This window comes from Mastigoproctus giganteus, chromosome 1 (genome assembly GCF_048544385.1).
Source record: "Mastigoproctus giganteus isolate SK-2022 chromosome 1, ASM4854438v1, whole genome shotgun sequence".
In the NCBI taxonomy this organism is placed as follows: domain Eukaryota; kingdom Metazoa; phylum Arthropoda; class Arachnida; order Uropygi; family Thelyphonidae; genus Mastigoproctus; species Mastigoproctus giganteus.
In genome coordinates, this window is record NC_143575.1 from 100,533,212 (window position 1) to 100,552,917 (window position 19,706).

Sequence of the window (19,706 nt, forward strand, 5' to 3'; positions counted from 1 at the left end):
CCCTTGGCAGTATCATGTCCCGTATCCAACTGCTCCGCAAACATCAAGCAAGCAGTGCATTTTAAAAGACTGTGATTCAGAAGGCAACTGCCCCTCTCAGTTCTCCCCTGAACCACAGCACTCCCATTAGCTTGAGCCTTTTGCTTTGCTGCTCTGGTCTGAGTCATGATTCCGATTTAATTCAATAAAATTTCAAAACAAAATTAAATCCTTAAGTTATATCCCAAAACAGTTATAATGCTATATTTATTTTTTCGGTATCTAGTGTTTTCTACGAGTTCCCTTTATATAACTTCCGTATCACATGTACCACTATAGTTATGTATTAATTATTTGTTACGATTAAGTCGTTATATATATATATATATATATATATATATATATAGAGTTAAAAGTACAATTTAATTGACAATAAAGTTTATCAAGATTAATAGATTTACTGATTAATTGACAATATTATATTATGCACTATACTACACTAAGCTTATGCTATCGTGTAAAAATGGCGGGAATTCACGAACGGTACTTCTACGGACTCGTAAGTATTGATTAGCTTCCAAATCTCACTATCTCAATTTAGAATAAACTAAGGATCCTGACTAGGTCTATAATCTACTTATGGAAGATAATTTAATATAACAATTGGTTAATAAATCGACTAAATTTGGTTAAAAAAAAAGACCTCTCGTTCAATTTGTAACACGTGGATTTGATACCGTTACCGATACTAAGTAATACCTACAAAATCTCTGTCTAAGTTAAACTTTAAACTAAGTATCGTAACTAGGAATATAAAGCTACTCTAGAAATAAGTTAATATGACAATTTAAGCTAATAAATCAGAAAATAAATCAGGAAAAACTTCTCTGTTCCAAGAGCGTCAAAGAGCTTCGTCCGCACAGGCTACTCTCGTACATTTAAAATTATGGCCTTAGCCATAATTATGAGAGTTTCCTTGGACTCGGGGGGAGTACCCATGGACTGGAGATGTGCAAATGTGACCCCAATTCATAAAGGAGGATCAAAGGGATAATTACAGACCTGTTAGTTTAACTTCTGTTCTGGGGAAATTAATGGAGGCACTGGTTAAAGAAGCACTGCAGGATGATCTAGACAAGACTTCAGTTATAGTTCAGACACAGCATGTGTTTGTTAAGAGGAAGTCTTGTCTGACCAATTAGATTGGATGCTATAATTGGTCACAAAGGAACTGGATGCAAAGAATAAAAAATTTTGATATCATATACTTGGATCTTAGGAAGGCTTCTGATACTGTTGCACATGGAAGACTGCTGCACAAATTTGAGCAGTGTGCCACTGGAAGCAAATTGCTGCTATGGATAAAGGGATGGTTGAGTGGTAATCAATGGTCACTGCTCTTCGTGGACTAATGTTTATTAGTGGAGTTCCCCAGGGTTCAGTGTTGGGTCCATTGTTTTTTTCTGAATTTATCAATGATATTGAAGATGGAATATCAGGCTTAATGTATAAGTTTGCAGATGACACAAAGGTTAGCAGGGTTGTTAATGACACTAATGACAGTATGCTACTGCATACTGCAACAGGATCTAGAAAAGTTGAACAGATGGGCTGAGAGATGGCAACTGAAGTTTAACATTGACAAATAAAAGTACTGCATAGGAGTAGCAGTAACCCCAGCATAATGTATCAACTGTGTGGCACTACACTGAGGGTCGTAGAGAATGAAAAGAACCTGGGGGTAATTGTGCAGTCAGATATGAAGTTTTCTGAGCAGTGCAGATGGTCTGTAAGAGTAGCTCATGGTGTCTCGTCAATGATATACAGGAATTTTTTTTAGCAGGGGAAAGGGAAAACCGGGACGTATGGGATCCCTATTAAAAAGTTTCTAGCTGCTCATAGAAAGAATGCTGGAAAGTTATGAAAACCCATTTATTTTTCAACATAGTCCCCCACTTCAGTCAACACACTTACTGGCACGATCCACTAGCATTTGTAACTTGCTCAAATAAAATTCAGAAGATTTTGATTGAAACCCATTGTTGACTGCATCCATCACAGCAGTCCCACTCAAATTTCTGTCCTTTCAAGTCCATTTTGAGATTTGGAAATAGCAAATAGTCTGATGGAGCCAAATTCGATTCATAGGGAGGATGCTGTAACAGCTCAAACCCATAATCACACAGTGTTATCCAAGTCACAAACACTGCACGGTGCATTGCCTTGAGGCAAGATGACTTCTTTGGCCAATTTCCAGTGCCTCTTGAGCTTTAATTCCTCACAGAAATGTCTCAGTGGGAGAGAATAATAATAGGCATTGACAGGAGCACTCATTTCAGAAAATCAGCCATCCCATAAGATGGATGCCATGACTTTCCCAGCTGACTTCTGCACTTGAAACTTTTTAGGAGGGAAAGAAGAGGGATGCTTTCACTGTTTTCAATTGTCTTTTGGTTCAGGGATGGAAGAGGATGTTTCATCTATAGTGACATAACATCCCAAAACTAGCTTTTAGTTTCAAAATGCTGCATAACTCTTTCCTGCTTTTGATCTACATTCAATGCTTTAGGAACCTCATTCCTAAAACATTCACCACAACGTCATAAGCTCATTCTTGGGAGATGTTGAGAGATTCTTGGGAGATTAAATTGAATGTTGTCTCAATGTACTTCAATATTATTCTGCGGTCTTGAATGTTCAGGTCATGGATGGCACCCACTGTGTGGTGCATCTTCAACTCTGTATCTTCCATGCTTAAATTCTGCAACCAATTTTTGACTGTAGCGTATGAAGGACAAGATCCCCTAATGTTTGCTTCATATCGTTATGAATTTCTTTCAGTGACATTCCCTTTAAATGAAAGTACTCAAAGACTACATCATCCTTGATTCCCTCAACAGTCACCATCTTCATTCACCTTCCACATCACACTTCAATGCCTCTGGAAAGGAGAAGAATATAGTTACTAACCTGAAATTTTCTATGAACACACAAGAAGTGTCACAGCACAGATTAGCAATATTGTCTTCCATGAAAACCTTTGCAATCTATATTGGGCTAAAACCTTGATACTGAGATCACAGCTTAGGCTCTGAGATGAATCCACTGGGCTGGAGAAGAGAAAATAATGGACACGCCAATTCACAAGGGAGGAGCTATGCTGGAAATGAGGAGGTACGAAATGGTGAGTCAGACTTCCACAGTGGGTAAGATAGTGAAATCAGTGAATAAGGATGCCATACAGAAACATCTTGATAAGAATGAAATCCTAAATGGATCACAGCATAGATCTGTGAAGTTAAAGTATTACCTGATAAACCTGACTAATTCTAGTATAACAGTACAAGTAAACGGTTGAAGAATTTTGAGCTTGTGGGAACGGATAAGTTTATTGGAAATTTTTACCTTAAAAATTAAAAAATTTTAATTTTTACTTTTTGATTAACATATTAAATTGTATTTGACAAATAGCTTAATAGTCTTAGTCACGTTCATTACCTTACTTTTAAATTTAGCTAATGATTTTGTAAATTATGACATATTCATACCGCAACTGTATAGGACTTTTGTTGCAAATATTGTAACATAGTAGGGTTAAACTGTAATAAGTAAGTAAATAATTAGAATCTCAAAGGTTCTACTCACTAGTTAGCATATTTTTTTTGTTTTTAACCAAGAAATTTTTCTTTTTAGTAAGGATATAACTAATTTAAAACTGTGATCACGCATAGCATAAAGTAAATCTTGAACTTGATAGTATAACATATACCACTGCATTTAGGAATTTATTAGCTTGCTGTAGTATTGTCAATTAAATTGTAATTAAATGGAAATCATGCCCCAGACTAGAGCAGCAAAGCAACGGGCACAAAGTAGCAGGAATGCTGTGGTTCAGGCAAGAACCAAAGGTGGCGATTCTCCTAAGAATCATGGCCTAACAAAATGTGCAACTTGGGCAATGTTCACCAATCTTTCTGTAACAGGACATGATATGGACAAGGGGATATCTCTGAGTGTATTCGGCATGAGTGTGAAGAAATTAGACGGCAAATCAGTGTTCTGATGGGCATTTATGAGTTTCAAGAGGGGAGTAATGCCCTCAAAGAAATTAAAATGGGGGGCCCATCAGGATCTCCACTGCCCAATTTAATGCTAGAGCTCGCACTTGTGCATCATGCAAAACAGAAGCAATCCAAAAGGCAAAATGCAATGGTGCCACAGGAGGTGATTATTATCAGTGACTATTTCCAGGGAAGTTGGAAATATATTGCACAAGAAGGATGGTGGACTGCCAGGGGCAAAAGTAGATGACGTTGTAGAGCAGATATCATCTTTTAAAGAGCACAAAAGATGATATTGTTGTACACATTGGCACTAATGATATTAACAGTAGGAGATCAGATGACTTTCGTAACAAGTATAGGGCAATGTTAGGAAAAAGTTGTGAGTTATGATTGAATTTGAAAGTGTCAGCAATTCTGCTCTGACATGATAGAAGGAAGTACATGTTGAGAGCTTTGTCAATCAATTCGGCCCTGGAGAGAGTGTGTGCAAGGCTCATTGGATAGAATGAATTTTTCTCGGCATGGTCTGTACTTGTTAACAGGAGAGACTATTTTTTGCAGAGATGGGATACGCTTAAATAGAAAGGGTGCAAGAATATTTGCTGATAGGTGGGTCAGAAAACTGGAAGCTTGGGGAGATATACAGACAGATTAACCAGAGCCGCAGGTAGAGGTGAAGGTGATTCTTGCACTACTTCTATGGGAAAATGCAGCAGTCTGGAAAGCAAGTTGTTGGGGAGTTCAGGCTTGCTGTGGGTCATCATGAAACAAGTAAATACATGGGCTGTGTAAAGGTAACTAAAAAAGTAAGAACATGTGCATGTATACTTGCATATACACTAATGCCAGGAGTATTGTAAATAAACTTGATGAATTTGAAGTACTGATTAAGCCATCAAATGCAAACATTGTAGGGATAGGAGAGACATGGTGCCACTCAGACATATGTGATGTTGAATTTGCATATTTGAATACAACATATACAGGAAGGACAGACAGGGCAGGAGGGGTTATGCTCTTAGTTAAGAAGAATATTAAATCTAAGGTAGTGAGTGCATCCAGTTGACATGGTGACCAATGTCAACTGGATGACCAATGTCTACATAGAATATGTAGACCCACTTGATGGCAGCGATCACAGTGTACTAAAGAGGAATTTAATTAAAGACATAATGACTGTGAAGGATAAAGGAAGGGCTTTGGCTTTCGTAAGGGTGACTACAGTGTTCTCAGACAGTTTTTATACTCTTGCTGTGGGACCGACTGATGATGTTACCAAAAGAAAAATTTTAATGGGAAGCATTCGGGGAAGAAATCATAGAACCCACTTTATGCTTTACATACCAACAAAGAAATACTGTTCAAGGCTTACACAAATGGATGTCTTTTCTTCTCTGCAACTACTGAGACATGTTGCAGAGAAGAAAGTGCATGGGGTGCATATAAATTATCAAGTGATTGAGAAGCCTTTGGTAGATATAAATTAGTCTGTAATCAACTCACAAAGAAGGTTAGGCAAGCTAAGGCAGATTATGAGAAATCTCCACAAAAAAATGCAAAGAAAATCAGCAAAGAATCCTATGCTTATATTAATAGTAGAAGGAAGGGAATGAATCACATTGTGCCACTTGATGTCAATGGATTAACTGTTGATAACCCTGCTCAGGTTGCTGACAAATTGAATAAGTATTTTGCATATACATTCACACATGAGGAATTCTTTTGGGGAAGGGATGCCAAAAGTTTAACAAACTCCAATGGGGAGCTAAATGACTTTGTGATAACTGAAGGGAAAGTGGAAGAGGAACTGTAGAAGCTGAACATAAAAAAGGCACCTGGGGTGAATAGGATCTATCCAATCATATTAAGAGTCTTTAGCCAAAATTATGAGCATCCGTGGATTCAGGGGAGGCCTTATGGACTGGAGTTGTGTGAATGTATTCCCAATTCAAAAGGATGTTAGCTTAACACATGTTCCAGGGAAAATAATGGAGTCACTGGTCAAAGAAGTAATGCAGGACCATCTGGACAGGATTGAAATTATACTGCAGTCACAGCATGGATTTGTAAAGGGGTGGTTTCATCTAACCAACCTGATAAGTTACTATGATGCAGTGACCAACAAACTGGATGCTAAAAATAATTTCGATATCGTACACTTGGATTTTGGAAAATACTGTTGCATAAATATATTGCTGTATAAACTGAATTAACGTGGCATTAAAGGTATGTTGCCATGGATAAGAGGATGGTTAAATGGAAGAAGACAGAATGGTTATCAATGGCAGTGTTCTTTGTGGATTAATGTTATCAACAGAGTTCCCCCAAGATTCAGTGCTGGGTTCATTGTTGTTTTCAATATTTATTACTGATATTGAAGAAGATATATTAGGCTTAATGTCAAAGTTCACAAATGATACAAAGGTTGGCAGGGCGGTTAATGACAGTAATCAGGGTTATCAACTGTAACAAGAGCTAGGAAAATTGGATCAATGGGCTGAGAAATAACATATGAAGTTTAACACTGTCAAATACAAATGCAAATGTACTGCATATGAGTAGCAGTTGTCCAGTTCTTCCTTGAATAAATTCAAGTAAAAACTAGACAATTTCTTGGAAAGTACAGATGGAAGAAATGTGTAGTGCTTTTTATTTATTATTATTATTTTTTTTGCTGATGCTATATAAGCTTGCTTTCTTGCACCATTTGCCATTATTATCAAATCAATGCATTTTGATGCTGGCAACAATTTAAAAATTGTATATCTAGATTTTAGTAAAATCATTTGGTTCAACTTTCCATGAGAGACTACTGTATAAACTGAAGTGTGCTGGGAAGATTCTCAAGTGGATCAGGGACTGGCTATGGAAAAGGAGACAGAGGTTGATAAATAATATGCATTCTTTAGAGTGGACTAATGTAGCTGAGTGATGTGTTGGGGCCCTTTCAATTTTCCTCACTGATAATGATGAGGATGTACAGAGAATGCTTTCCAAGTTTGCTGATGATTTAAAGGTAGATAGGATATTATTATTATTATTATATTATTTTGATCCCTGATTAGGGGTGGGTTCCACCCCGTGATGGGTATTGCTACCAAGTACACGCAGTGATTGTTAAGTCCAGTGTTACTATTAGTCGAAGAACTCTCTGACTATCTTACAGGTGTTCAGGATTGTAACTTTCTGGAGTTTCTCGTAGGTGCTCTGTGGGAGACCTATTACTGCTAGGCTCGTTGTGTAGGGGCTTTGGCACCATAGCAGTGGTTGACATGATTATCAGGATGGTTGTTACTTGTTGTATATGCCACATCTCTTTGATCTCCTGTGGTAGGTCTATGTACTTCCTGATCTTTTCCTCATGGATTTTCTGGAGGTTGGCAGCATTGGACATTGCTATGTCAAACAGACAGGTAGCGTTTTTCTTCTTTTCGACAAGGGTTATGTCCAGTCTGTTGTGTGGAATCGTCTTCTCTGTTATTATGGTGTGGTCCCAGTACAGCTTGTGGGTTGGGGTCTCTAGTATGGCCTGGGATTCATACTTTTAATACAGTACCCTTTCTTTGATCAACTGATATTTCCTCACTAGCTTCCGATGTCTGGCTACCTGCTTGTGTCTACAAGTGTACTCTGAGCAATCACCTTGCATCCTGCAATGTGTGTTGGATTGTTTTTGAGGCCAGGTGGCATCGTCAACATTTGTCATCTGTCACTCTAGGCTCCTTGGCGATATATTTTCTGTAGTTCCTGGTGTTGATTGCCTGGTCTTGGATGGCGAGCATGAATTCTTCAGTCTCATTATTATTATTACTGGCATATGATACAATAAAGGAACCAAGCTTATAAAGCATCAACAAAAAAAAAAAAAAAAAAGCATATCATTTGTTCACCCCTCCAATAATTTATCTAGTTCTTCTCTGAATGTATTCAAACTGTATGCCTCCCACAATACCAGATGGAAGTTTGTTCCAACAATCAACTACCCACTGGCTGATGGCAAACCCACATTTATCCTGCAACCATCCTTCCTCAATTGGAATATATATCCCCTCATGTGTGTAGTCTGGGCAAGAGGAAAAATGCTATCAGCACTGAGCTTGCTCAATCCTCTCAAAGCCCTTTAAAAACCTCGATCAGATCATCTTGCAGCTGCAATTTTCAGAACCGAAGGTAAAACCACCCTTTCATTCCCTTCACCAATCTTATTGTACTATTGTACTTATTCTAGCAGATCTACATCCTTTGTAAAATGAGCCCTCCAGACCTGTTTGTTAATCGATGGAATAAGTTTCCTGCCAAGTTAGTTGAGGTAATGAATTTTACAAGGTTCAAGGCAGAATTGGATTGTCACTTGTTAGAAATGGGTAAATTGTGATTGACTCAGGGGTTTTTTTTTTTTTTTTTTTTTTTTTTTTTGCTGCTGATGAAGAATAACTTCACTTCCTTACATTATTTTGCCTGTTTAATACTATTTGTAGCAATAGTTGCCTGTCTCAGGTGAAGGCATAAGGTTGTTCACTGCAAAACGAGAACTAGTAAAAACATGGTTCCATAAACAGTACACGCACTGGAACTTATGTCCAATTTGTTATTTTTAACTAATAATATATAAAACATTTAGAATATAAAATAATATACTGATTTACTTACATAATTTCTTCTTGTAAGCAGCAACATACGAATGACCTTTTCAATGCCATTTACAATAAAATAGCCTCCAAACTCCTGGAGAGCAGAAAAAGAGAGAGAGAGAGACAGACAGAGAAGCTTTATTAAGGCTTTACTATATCAGCAAATGTATTCTTAAAAAAGTATATTTACTAGGAATATGAAACATATACAATGGTACCTTGGTATACGTCCTTAATTCATTCCAGATCCTTGGACTTATACCAAATGAATTTTTCCCATAAGAAATAAAGGGAAAATGATTAATCCATTCCCATGAAAAAAAATCCTATTGTTATTGGCATATTATACATTGATGGGGTTGTATAAAATAATTTAAACACTGCTTAATACTAAAATACATAAATACAAAAGCAATTAGATGAAATACGGGGAGTGGGGGGAAGACAGAACTCCTCCTCCCCTGCCGGGGGTGAGGATTACAGGTACCACATGCAAGGAAACATGATACAGATTGCAAGATGGCGCTCTTAAATGAAAATTTAACAAACTTTAATTTTCTCTTTTCTGTCTCTTTTCCCTACTTGGACCTGGTTCAGGATCACCAGGTTTGACGTTTACTAAAAATCTGACCGTCGTTCTTGGCATACGGTACGCAGCAGCCAAATCCCGGATATGCATTCCACCTTCATACTTCAACAATCTCTTTTTTCACCTCCACGGTGATCCTAACCATTTTCTTTGTTGCTTGGCTCTTCTCATTAACTTTCTTAGAACTCATGGTTAATGAATTTACAAAAAATTTACGCGAAAAAACACAAAATCACGTGAAAATTCACAGAGAGTTATAGCCCGAGTTGTTCACTGAATGGTAGAAACTGTCATGCTGATGCTCGTGGGCAGTCATGGCAGAGATGCCAGATCTTACCCCCTCTCCAAAAACCGAATTCAGTCGATTGAGGACGTAAGCGCGCACCGTGCGCACATACGTCCTCGGTCGGTTTTATTCGGAAAGCCGAGTGAGGACAGGCGCACGTACTTTGCTAGCGTCCATCCTTGGTCGGCTTTTATTCGGTTTTTGGAGAGGGGGTAAGATCTGGCATCTGAGTTGTGGCTTTGTCTCGAGAGAGGTAAACAAGGGTAGCGTGCGGTGTCGTGACTCATTTTGATTCACGCGAGTCGTATTCCAAACAAAGGTCGTATACCAAACAAAATTTTTCGCGTCTAAACAGGACGTATATATCAAGTTGGACTTATTCCAAAGTGGACGTATACCGAGGTTCCACTGTATAAAATTATCCAAAGGAATTATATTTAGCAAGTACACTTCCTAAATACATATACTGCACTATGAATTCAACATGACAGCTCAGGTTCTTTGGGATAAGATATCGAAATACTTAACTAACAGATAACCACCATTACATAATTTTCAATTGTTTTCCACTGTAAGCAGTAGATGATTAATTTCATTGATAATCTCATTGCTTTACAGAGCAGCCTGAACCAATCCAGCTTGAACAGATTACGTCTACAGGACTTAGACAGAATATCCAAACATGAGTCCTATATAAAATAAACATACACAAGCTACTTCTATAGGAACCAGATTTTTTTTTCAAATGATGATGCTCAAAACATTAATTTCAGGATTTTTTTTACTTAAAAAATTACTGTGATTACTATAATATGTACTATGGTCTAAATTAACCATTAACAGTGTATAATTACAAAAGATAATGTAATGCAAAAAACCTCGTTTGGGAATTGCCACAGGCCTGGATTCCAAATTACACATCCTAGACAATTATCTTATTTCTCTAGGCACATATTCAGCTCTGGTTTATCAGAGTTAACACTTAGGTGAGACATACTTTAAAATCCATAAATTAAACATCAGATGGTTTATTTTCACAAAGGGAAAAATTTTGTGCTGAATAAACAAAAGGCAAGATGATGCTAGAAATAATATTAAGAGAAAACAATACACATTTGGAAGAATGAAAATTTAACAGCAGTTAATAGATTTAAAATGGATTTAATAATAGGATTCCAACATACTGAAAGACAGCAAACATCACGGTAGTCAGAAAGTTTGGATGAAATTGACTGTTTTTTCAACCAAGGAGGTGTTAAAAGATGCTTGGAACAGATGACCTTCATATTTAAAGTTTTAAATTTTTAATGTTTACTATCTATACCTCATCTATCTAGTGTTAATCACTTTAAATTCATTGAAGCAGTTATTCAGTTAAGCACATATGCAATTCAATGTTCTCTCCTCCTATGATTTGATCCTGCATGTATACCGTTTGGTTGTTTGTTTTGTTATTTGGTTTTTAGGAGCATTAGCAACTAAGGCCATATTGCTCCGGGGATATGTGGTGGTCATTCCCTGGCCTTTCCTCATCCTCCGTATTTGGTGGTCACGGGCTCGAACCCCGGTCTAATCAAGAAGCATGTGCTACGCACTGCTGCTCCTGCCCACCTGGCTACGGAGGCGCCACATGTATACCGTGCTCACCCCCACCAATATTAGAAATGCTAGACATCTTCAACAGCTAAAATATCAATATAATGACCCACTGCAAATCTGTACAAGAAGGCTACACTGACATGAGCACCTTTATAGTGATATATTTCACTATCCATGAAATTATCTAAATCTGCCAAATTCCATGCAACTGAATAATGCACACAAATATTCCAATGCACCAATCACTTCTTGTCAACAAGTATGTGGCAAAAGTTTGAATTATTGAAATTCAAACTTATTCTACAATCACCCTACTTGCCATAATTTCCTCTATATTTTGTGTCTGGTGAATGAAACAATTCTGAAGGTACAGAAATTCAACTCAGTACAGACTCATAATGCTGCAATTGTGATACTCAAGAATCCTAGGGACTGCTTTCACTTCAGTAGACCTGATGGGACAAAAAAAAAATCCTCTGTGAAAGCAGGAAAGGTGTATTTTGAAGAACGCATGGTATAAAACACTATCATTTAAAAAGAATAAATGCATGTATCCTTCAATGATTTTGGGGAATAAAAATTGGAACTGTATACATAAAATATTTTTATAATTTTTTGATTAAATTTTTAAAATTTATATATTTTTTTCTAATCTAATTTTAATTTAACTTTCTAATATAAAAATTAGATTAATTATTGCTTTCTTCAAAATAGTAATAAAAATTAAGTATTATCTAATAGTTAATTTTTATCACTTCTTTTGAAGAAAGCACTATTTCCATCTAATAAGGGAACATGTTCTTCTAATGTTATTAGCATTCCTTTATTTATTGTTTTATATCATTTCATTCCATTGCATTTTTGACAATAAAATGAAATACAACAGATAAAAAACAATAATCTAAACTCTTTATGCACTATCACTTGCATTAATTTTGTAAACCTTTACAAAAGATGATATAAAAGACTGCTATATCACATGAACTTCATCACCCCTTAATATATATGATCAACTTTAACATTAAGCATGTAAAATACATAATCTTAAGTGCACTATAGCCACTGCAGCTTATGTGCCACTAAGCATCCACATCACACACATACATAATCCATTTTATAAGAAGAATAAAAATTATCTTACTTCTTCTTCTTCTCCATGTTCAACAAGTTGTTTAGGTGTCAGTTTGCTGAGATTGCAAGCATTTGACTATAAAAAAAACATTATATAATATAATAAAAATTATTAAAATTCAAACCCAACACAAGTTTATAACTCCATTAAAGATTTGAACAAATCCATTAGTCATGAGACATATACAATATTCTATATACACATATTTACTGATATAATTAAAAGAAGCTTTATATACAAGACTAAAATAAATAACATTTATTTATGTCACCAATGCATAAAAAACTGCAGCCCACGGGAGAAAAATGGGATGGCATGAAAGGTTTGATCAAAAAGTTATAAAACTTTATTTAAAAATAAGCAGCGGAGGTAGAGTTAAGGTGATCAGTAAGTGTTGCAGTTTGAGCCATTTCCCACTGCACTAAACCTGTAATGAGTATCCCAAATTGAAGTTCAGATGTGTCTGTCACAATCATAATGAATACAAAAGAGAAAAAATGTATGTGCCTCAAAGTTTTGTATAAGAACAGGGGCAATAAAGCAGAATTCTTCAACAATATTAAGAAATCTATTTAATGATGCTTGTTTAAGTAAGACTATCATTTATAAACAGATCAAGCACTTCCAAAACAGCAGAAAACCTGCTAAAAATATAATATAAAATTCAACATTTAAGCTGACCTTAAACTTTAAGCAATAATGAAATAGTTACTAATGTGAAAAAATTCTTTGTGATTAATGATTAATCATGCAAAAAACTGCTGATGAACTGAGAATCTCTCTTGGAATTTGACTGAAAACCTTGGAATGAACTGCACATCGGCAAAATTTGTTACAAGATTATTGAATGATTATGGAAATGTTCACCACTGAAACCATGCAAGGAACTGAAAAGAATGGTGTATATGGAAAAATGGTGGAAGTTTCATTAATTGCATTGAATTTGAAGACTAGTTAATGATTCCTGCAGCAGAGCTCACCAAACTCAACCCAATCAACAAAAACCTAACATGTTTTTTTTTAGTTTGGATAAGTCAAATGAGAAAAGAGTGCTGCATCCCTCTTCCTACAATATTCAGAGTAAGTGGGTCTATTATAAAATTCTAATTTGATTAAGAGAAAAAAAAGTTAGGAGAAAACACTACAGCTGTTTGAATATGGTGGATAGTTTCTCAAACATTACAATTTTCCCGCACACATCCCACCCTGCATTCAAGAATTTTTGGCTCCAAAAAACATACATATGTTGGCATATAAGAATTATATAAATAATGTTTAAAGACCACATCAGACAAATAAATCTGCACTGTTAAAGTTAAAGACATTGATTCAGCAGCTTCACTGCTAATTTAAAACTTATATGAATTATCTATGTATTTTCTACATAGATAATTAATTTGATATCAAGAATTTTTCCTACTACCCCTGTTTTCTACTCTATCTAATTTATATACAGATATATATATAAAAAAATAAATAAAAATTGAAATATTTCACATTCTTACCTTAACCATAATAGGGATTTCACCGATTACTTTTTCTACCGTATCTTGCACCACTCCATTCTTTGACCACGAAAATGTGATTTTCAACTTTCCTTTATAAGTAGTTCCTCGAGATCGACACTGATAAAAAATAATAATAATAAACAGGAAAAATTAATAAATATAAAATAACCCAATTAAAATGCATTCCAGTTTACATTTAATCAAAATTTTATTAAAACAAATACAGAATTTAATTAAAAGTGTTAACAGAATATGGTGACAGTGGACACCTTGCTCACACAGACATATATTCAAACTTTTTAGTTTGTTTGATAAAACTATGAAAAATATATTCATTAATGGGATAAATAGTGCTCACTGTTCTCCAATTGATCTGATGTAAGTCAACTGTTTGTATAAGCCCATTCTGAGTGCATCTCATAGATCTGATGTTGGAAAGGCCAATAAATTCTGCAAATTAAAGCAATCAGAACTCCTCCATTAGTAGTTTCACTAATGTGTACATCCACTCAATCCTGCTGGGACAAGCAGTATTGTTCATCCACATCAAGTATATATAGATAAACTTCTGAATAGTGTCCTGGTGTACCCCAGGCAGTCACTATCTCATTAATGAAAATTGGCCCTATAATTTTCTGAGATGCTACATTATGCACCAACCGTTAGCATTAATTAGCATTAGTTGAGGCATATGACACAAGAAACCAAGCTTATACGGCATCAGCCAAAAAAAAAAACCTTCCCATTTCACCCATTTGGCCACTCCAATGTTTGTCTAGTTCAGCCGTAAATTTATTTAAGCTATCAACTTCCACAAGATGGAAGTCTGTTCCAGCAATCAACCACACACTGGCTAAAGGCAAACTTCCACACACTTATTCTACAACTGACTTTCCTCAATTTGAATCTCCGCCCACTCAGGTTCTTAGTCCGAGCAAGTGGAAGTATCCCGTCAGCACTGAACCTGCTCAAACCATTCAAAGCCTTACACATCTCAATCAGATCATATTGCAGGTACCTAGTCTCCAGATGCTGCAACTTGCAGCACACCCCTTTGTTCCTCTCACCAATCTTGTTGCCCTTCTCTGTACTCATTCTAGCAACTCTATATCCTTCCAAAAATGAGGCCTCTAGACCTGCATGCAGTACTCAACATGTGGCCTGACCATCGCCTTATACAAAGGGATAGAGGCCTCAAATGGGCTTCTCAGCCCATTTGAGGCCTCTATCCCTTATACAAAGATGGGCTGATAAGTGGCAACTGAAGTTGCCACTTCTCAGCCCATCTACCTAACTTTTCTAGATCCTGTTGCAGTAGCATACTGTCTTTAGTGTCATTAATAACCTGTCAAACATCTACAAACTTGGACATTAAGCCTGATATACCCTCAGTGATATTATTGATAAATACACAAAATAATAATGGGACCAGCACCGAACCCTGGGGGACTCCACTAATAACATTAGTCCATGTAGAGCAGTTTCCAAATGCTTTCCTGAAATCTAAGTATATGATATCAAATTATTTTTTGCATCCAGTTCCTTTGTGACCACATCATAGTATCCAATTAAATTGGTCAGACAAGACTTCCCCTTAACAAACACATGCTGTTTCTGAACTATTACTGCCTAGTAATAGTCTTGTCTAGGTGATCCTGTATCAATTCTTTAAGCAATGACTCCATTATTTTCCTCGGAACACAAGCTAAACTAACAGGTCTATAATTATTTGTCAACCTTTGTGAATTGGGGATACATTTGCATCTCCAGTCCATGGGGACCTCCCCTGGATCTAAGGATGCTCTCATAATTATGGCTAAGGGTTTGCTAACTTCCCTTGCTGCCTCCTTCAATATAACTGGATAGATTCCATCCACACCAGGTGCCTTTTTTATGTTTAACTTCAACAATTTCTCCTCCAATTTGCTCTCAGTTATTACAAAATCACTTAGATCCCTGTTAGAGTTTGATAAACTTCTGGCATTCCCCTCATTGAATAACTCATGCGTGAATGTAGAAGCAAAATACTCATTCAGTTTATTAGTTACTTGAGCAGGATCATTAACAGTCGAACCATCTATGTTAAGTGGATCAATCTGATTCATCCCCTTCCTTCTACTCTGCTTTTTTTCTTTGCATTCTTTGCAAAAGATTTTTTCTTCTCTGCCACGAGCCTCATTAATTCATCGGACATCCATTTAGGCCAGAACCTTGAACCTATTTTGCAGTTGGTATGAAAAGCCTAGTAGCCTCTAGTAGTCCTGAAGGCTTCCCATTTAGAATTCACTGTTGGTAACATCATCAGTTGATCCCACTGTATAGAATTTAAAAACTGTCTCAGACGACTGTAGTCACCTTTATGAAAGCAAAAACTCTTTCCCTTTACCCTTGATGGTAGTTACATCTCTAAGTAAATCCCACATCAGTACACTGATCACTGTCACCTAGTGGTTCCCTTTATCTGCAAATTCTTAATGCATGAATAATCACTGTTGATATTTAATGCATGAATAATCACTGTTGATATTTAATGCATGAATAATCACTGTTGATATTTAATGCATGAATAATCACTGTTGATTGATAGAAAACAATCCTCCAACAAATCAACAAAATTCTTGCTAGTGTGTGAGTGACCAACCCACAAGTTCCAGTCAATATCTAGAAAATTAAAATCCCCCATTACAAGACATTCTGATTTACTGGCCCACTCTATTTCTTTGCACCACTATTTGTTGTACTCATCAGTCATTAGGCCTATAACACAGCCCTACTCTCATTTTCCCTTTCCCAGTGTTTATGTCACACCAGACTCAACATTTCATTCTCCAGCCATGTCAACTGGATGCACTTCCTTATATTTCATGTTTCTTAACTAACAGAAAAATTGAAAAATAAAACAAAAATTGCTTTATTTTTTGTGGCGATTTGTCTAGCGATCAAAATGCAGCAACTCCCTGACCATTACTGGCCTTGTGGTCCTCTGCTGAGACGGGACGTAATGGTCAGTCTATTTTTGCTTTATTTTACTGTAGTGGTCTAGATCTCTATTGGTGATATTTCACATAAATTTGGACCTGGTGCCTGTCAGAGGGGGTCGCCGTTAAATTTCTATTTTAATTGGCTTTCAAAATTTAATGAATTATTATTTATTATTCTTATAATTAGATGTTTTAAATTATCTTAGAGATTTTCTGCTGTAATATTTTTACTCTTGTTACCCCTCTCTTCCCTCCCTGTTTGGTTTGATTTTTAAGTTTAATTTCGACTATTTTCGCTCGTCTTGCCATACTGCTGGCATTATTTTATTTTTAACTCTCATTCTAATTATTTTATTTTTATTTTAAACTATTTTAAACGTTATTCAAATATATGTAAAAGTATATCACATGACATTAATGGGCGAATTGCTAATGCTGTGCCGCCATCCATAGTTCATTTATCATCTACATAAACTGATTAAGATTAATTTTGTCAGTAGTGTGGCTTTGCACTGGAGTGCTCGTATCTGTTCTATTTTTAATTTTCGCTGCATCAGGACCACCGCTATTCAAGTCCTCTGCATTGGCAGTTCGATCTGGAGATCGGGCAGACTGATCTTTCGATCGACTCGCCTTTGCGGCGATTTGTCTAGCGATCGAAAAGCAGATTCCCTAACCATTATTGGCCTTGTGGTCCTCTGTTGAGATGGGGCATAATGGTCAGTCTATTTTTGCTTTATTTTACTGTAGTGGTCTAGATTTCTGTTGGTGATATTTCACATAAATTTGGACCTGGTACCCATCAGAGGGGACGCCGTTAAATTTCTATTTTAATTGGCTTTCAAAATTTAATGAATTATTATTCATTATTCTTATAATCAGATGTTCTAAATTATCTTAGAGATTTTCTGCTGCAATATTTTTACTCTTGTTACCCCTCTCTTCCCTCCCAGTTTGATTTGATTTTTAAATTTAATTTCGACTATTTTCGCTCTTGTCTTGCCATACTGCTGGCGAATATGCTTTTTGCTGCCTCTAATGTTTGCTGTACCTTTTTATGTTATTTTCATCATGAAAGATTCAGTTTCCAACTATTTTAAACATTATTCAAATAAAGTATATATATATATATATATATATATATATTATGTAGAAAGTGTGAAGAAGATTTTGGTTAAAATCTTCTTATCTATACACCAGATAAGATATGAAAAAGAGAGAGAAAGATAGTTGGAAAGAAATTAAAAATAAAAATAAGAAATGAAAAGGCGACCAAAATAAGATTACATTGCAGTGTTTTTCACAATTTCAGTGTCATCATCAGAGGCCATCCACCGAAATTATGAGAAAGACGGCAATGTTCTTGCTTCTGTTTCCGACATGCTATGGTACACATGTGCAGTAGACATATGTTAAGAAACGAAATTTTGGGCAAGAATAAGGCTAAATAAATTGTGCCGATAAATTATATTATATTACGTAGTGCATACAGATCAGGGATGACCTTACAGAAGCAAGTAAAAATAATTGAAAAACTAAAGTAATGCTATCAGAATGTAGGAATGGGCAAGAAGAAAGGAACTTACCATTACCTTGTAAGACTGAAACTGACCAAATGACCAAGATGGTGGTGTGCTGGTATTTTTGTGTGTAGGCTAGCGGTTCCTAGCATTAGAAAATGGTGTGAAAAAAAAAAAAAATTATGGTATGGTATCTGTATAAATTGAAATGCAATATGTGGTGATGAACGCTGTTAAATACATGGTGCCCAAACTGGCCAAGATAGTTGCGAGATATAACAGCTTACAAAGTAGCAGTGAAAAGCAGCTAAACTTTGTTAAGGAAAAAAATAGACTGGGTAAAGTAAGATGGTAGTATCCCATATATTGTGTTTGGTAAAATAATGGCTCACAGGATATAAGAAGTAGGAGTAAGTAAAGCAGAAAGATAATAAAGTAGAGGTAAGTAGTTGGGCTCGGGTAGTTCTGGGTTGCAAACCCGTTTCTATAGTTAGGACCCTGAACGAAGGTCTGGGAGTGAGTACGTCATGTATTTAAGATCAGTTGTGTGGGTGAGAAAAATATATGGTAGATTGAAAATGAAATTTAATTAAATTATATACATGGTTAATACTGTGTTAGGCCAATTGGTGGGTACAGGTTTTCTAAGCTGTAAGACACCACAGAGGCCTAGTGTATTGTATATACACTATTTACAAATTTGGTGTATATGGGTTTTTGTCATCAGTTATTTTTGATTATGTTATCTATATTGATGTCCCATAGTTTCATCTTTTCCCATTTGCGAAAATATTGACAACTTACCAAAAAGCCGCCAGTGACCTGGTTTTTTTCGACCCAGACGCTAGCCCATCGGGACTTATGTCCAGCTGCTGCATAGATCAAACGTGTCTTAATCACCTGCATTTCACCGACCCATTGTTCTGTTTCTAGTAACCCTTTTCTGCTCATTCACTAATGAACACTCCTTCCCTAGTATGGGGCAGCTGTCTTTGTTTACTGTTATTTCACCCCCTTTTCTCATGGATCTACATGTATATGTTACTTTCTCTTCCATTTGACTGCTGTTCAGTTTGCACATCTATAATTGCTTATCTCTACATCTAGTATTCATCCCATATATGCTTCTCTTAAATGTCAAAATTCCTTTCCATATCAAAGATTAAATTATTCCCAAATTACAAATTTTCCCATAACTTCTAAATCTCTATATTTGTAAGACTGACATCTTACACTATGTTATTAGTAATAATTTTATGGTTGAATTTATTATTCAGACCATATGGGTATAAGGTTTTTAATTTTAACATAAATAGTTCTTCTTGCTTAGTTCTAATGTCAGTGCTATTAATGTGTGGATATGTATATATTGGTGAAGCTGTGTGTTTGAAAGTGCATATATTCTATTTCTTGTTCC

The 19,706-nt window shown here is 35.9% G+C and overlaps 1 protein-coding gene across 2 annotated transcripts in view; it reads right to left on the bottom strand.

Annotated features, from left to right (window-relative positions):
• Polr1B (RNA polymerase I subunit Rpl135) overlaps positions 1-19,706 on the bottom strand; it is a 332,313-nt gene that overhangs the window by 257,714 nt on the left and 54,893 nt on the right. For both annotated transcript variants that reach the window (XM_090381414.1, XM_090381406.1), the window contains exons 5-7: positions 13,786-13,905; positions 12,290-12,355; positions 8,694-8,768 (exon numbers count right to left, since the gene is read on the bottom strand). In XM_090381414.1, the coding sequence (XP_090237540.1) occupies positions 8,694-8,768; positions 12,290-12,355; positions 13,786-13,905 (261 nt within the window). The remainder of the gene's footprint in view (positions 1-8,693; positions 8,769-12,289; positions 12,356-13,785; positions 13,906-19,706) is intronic.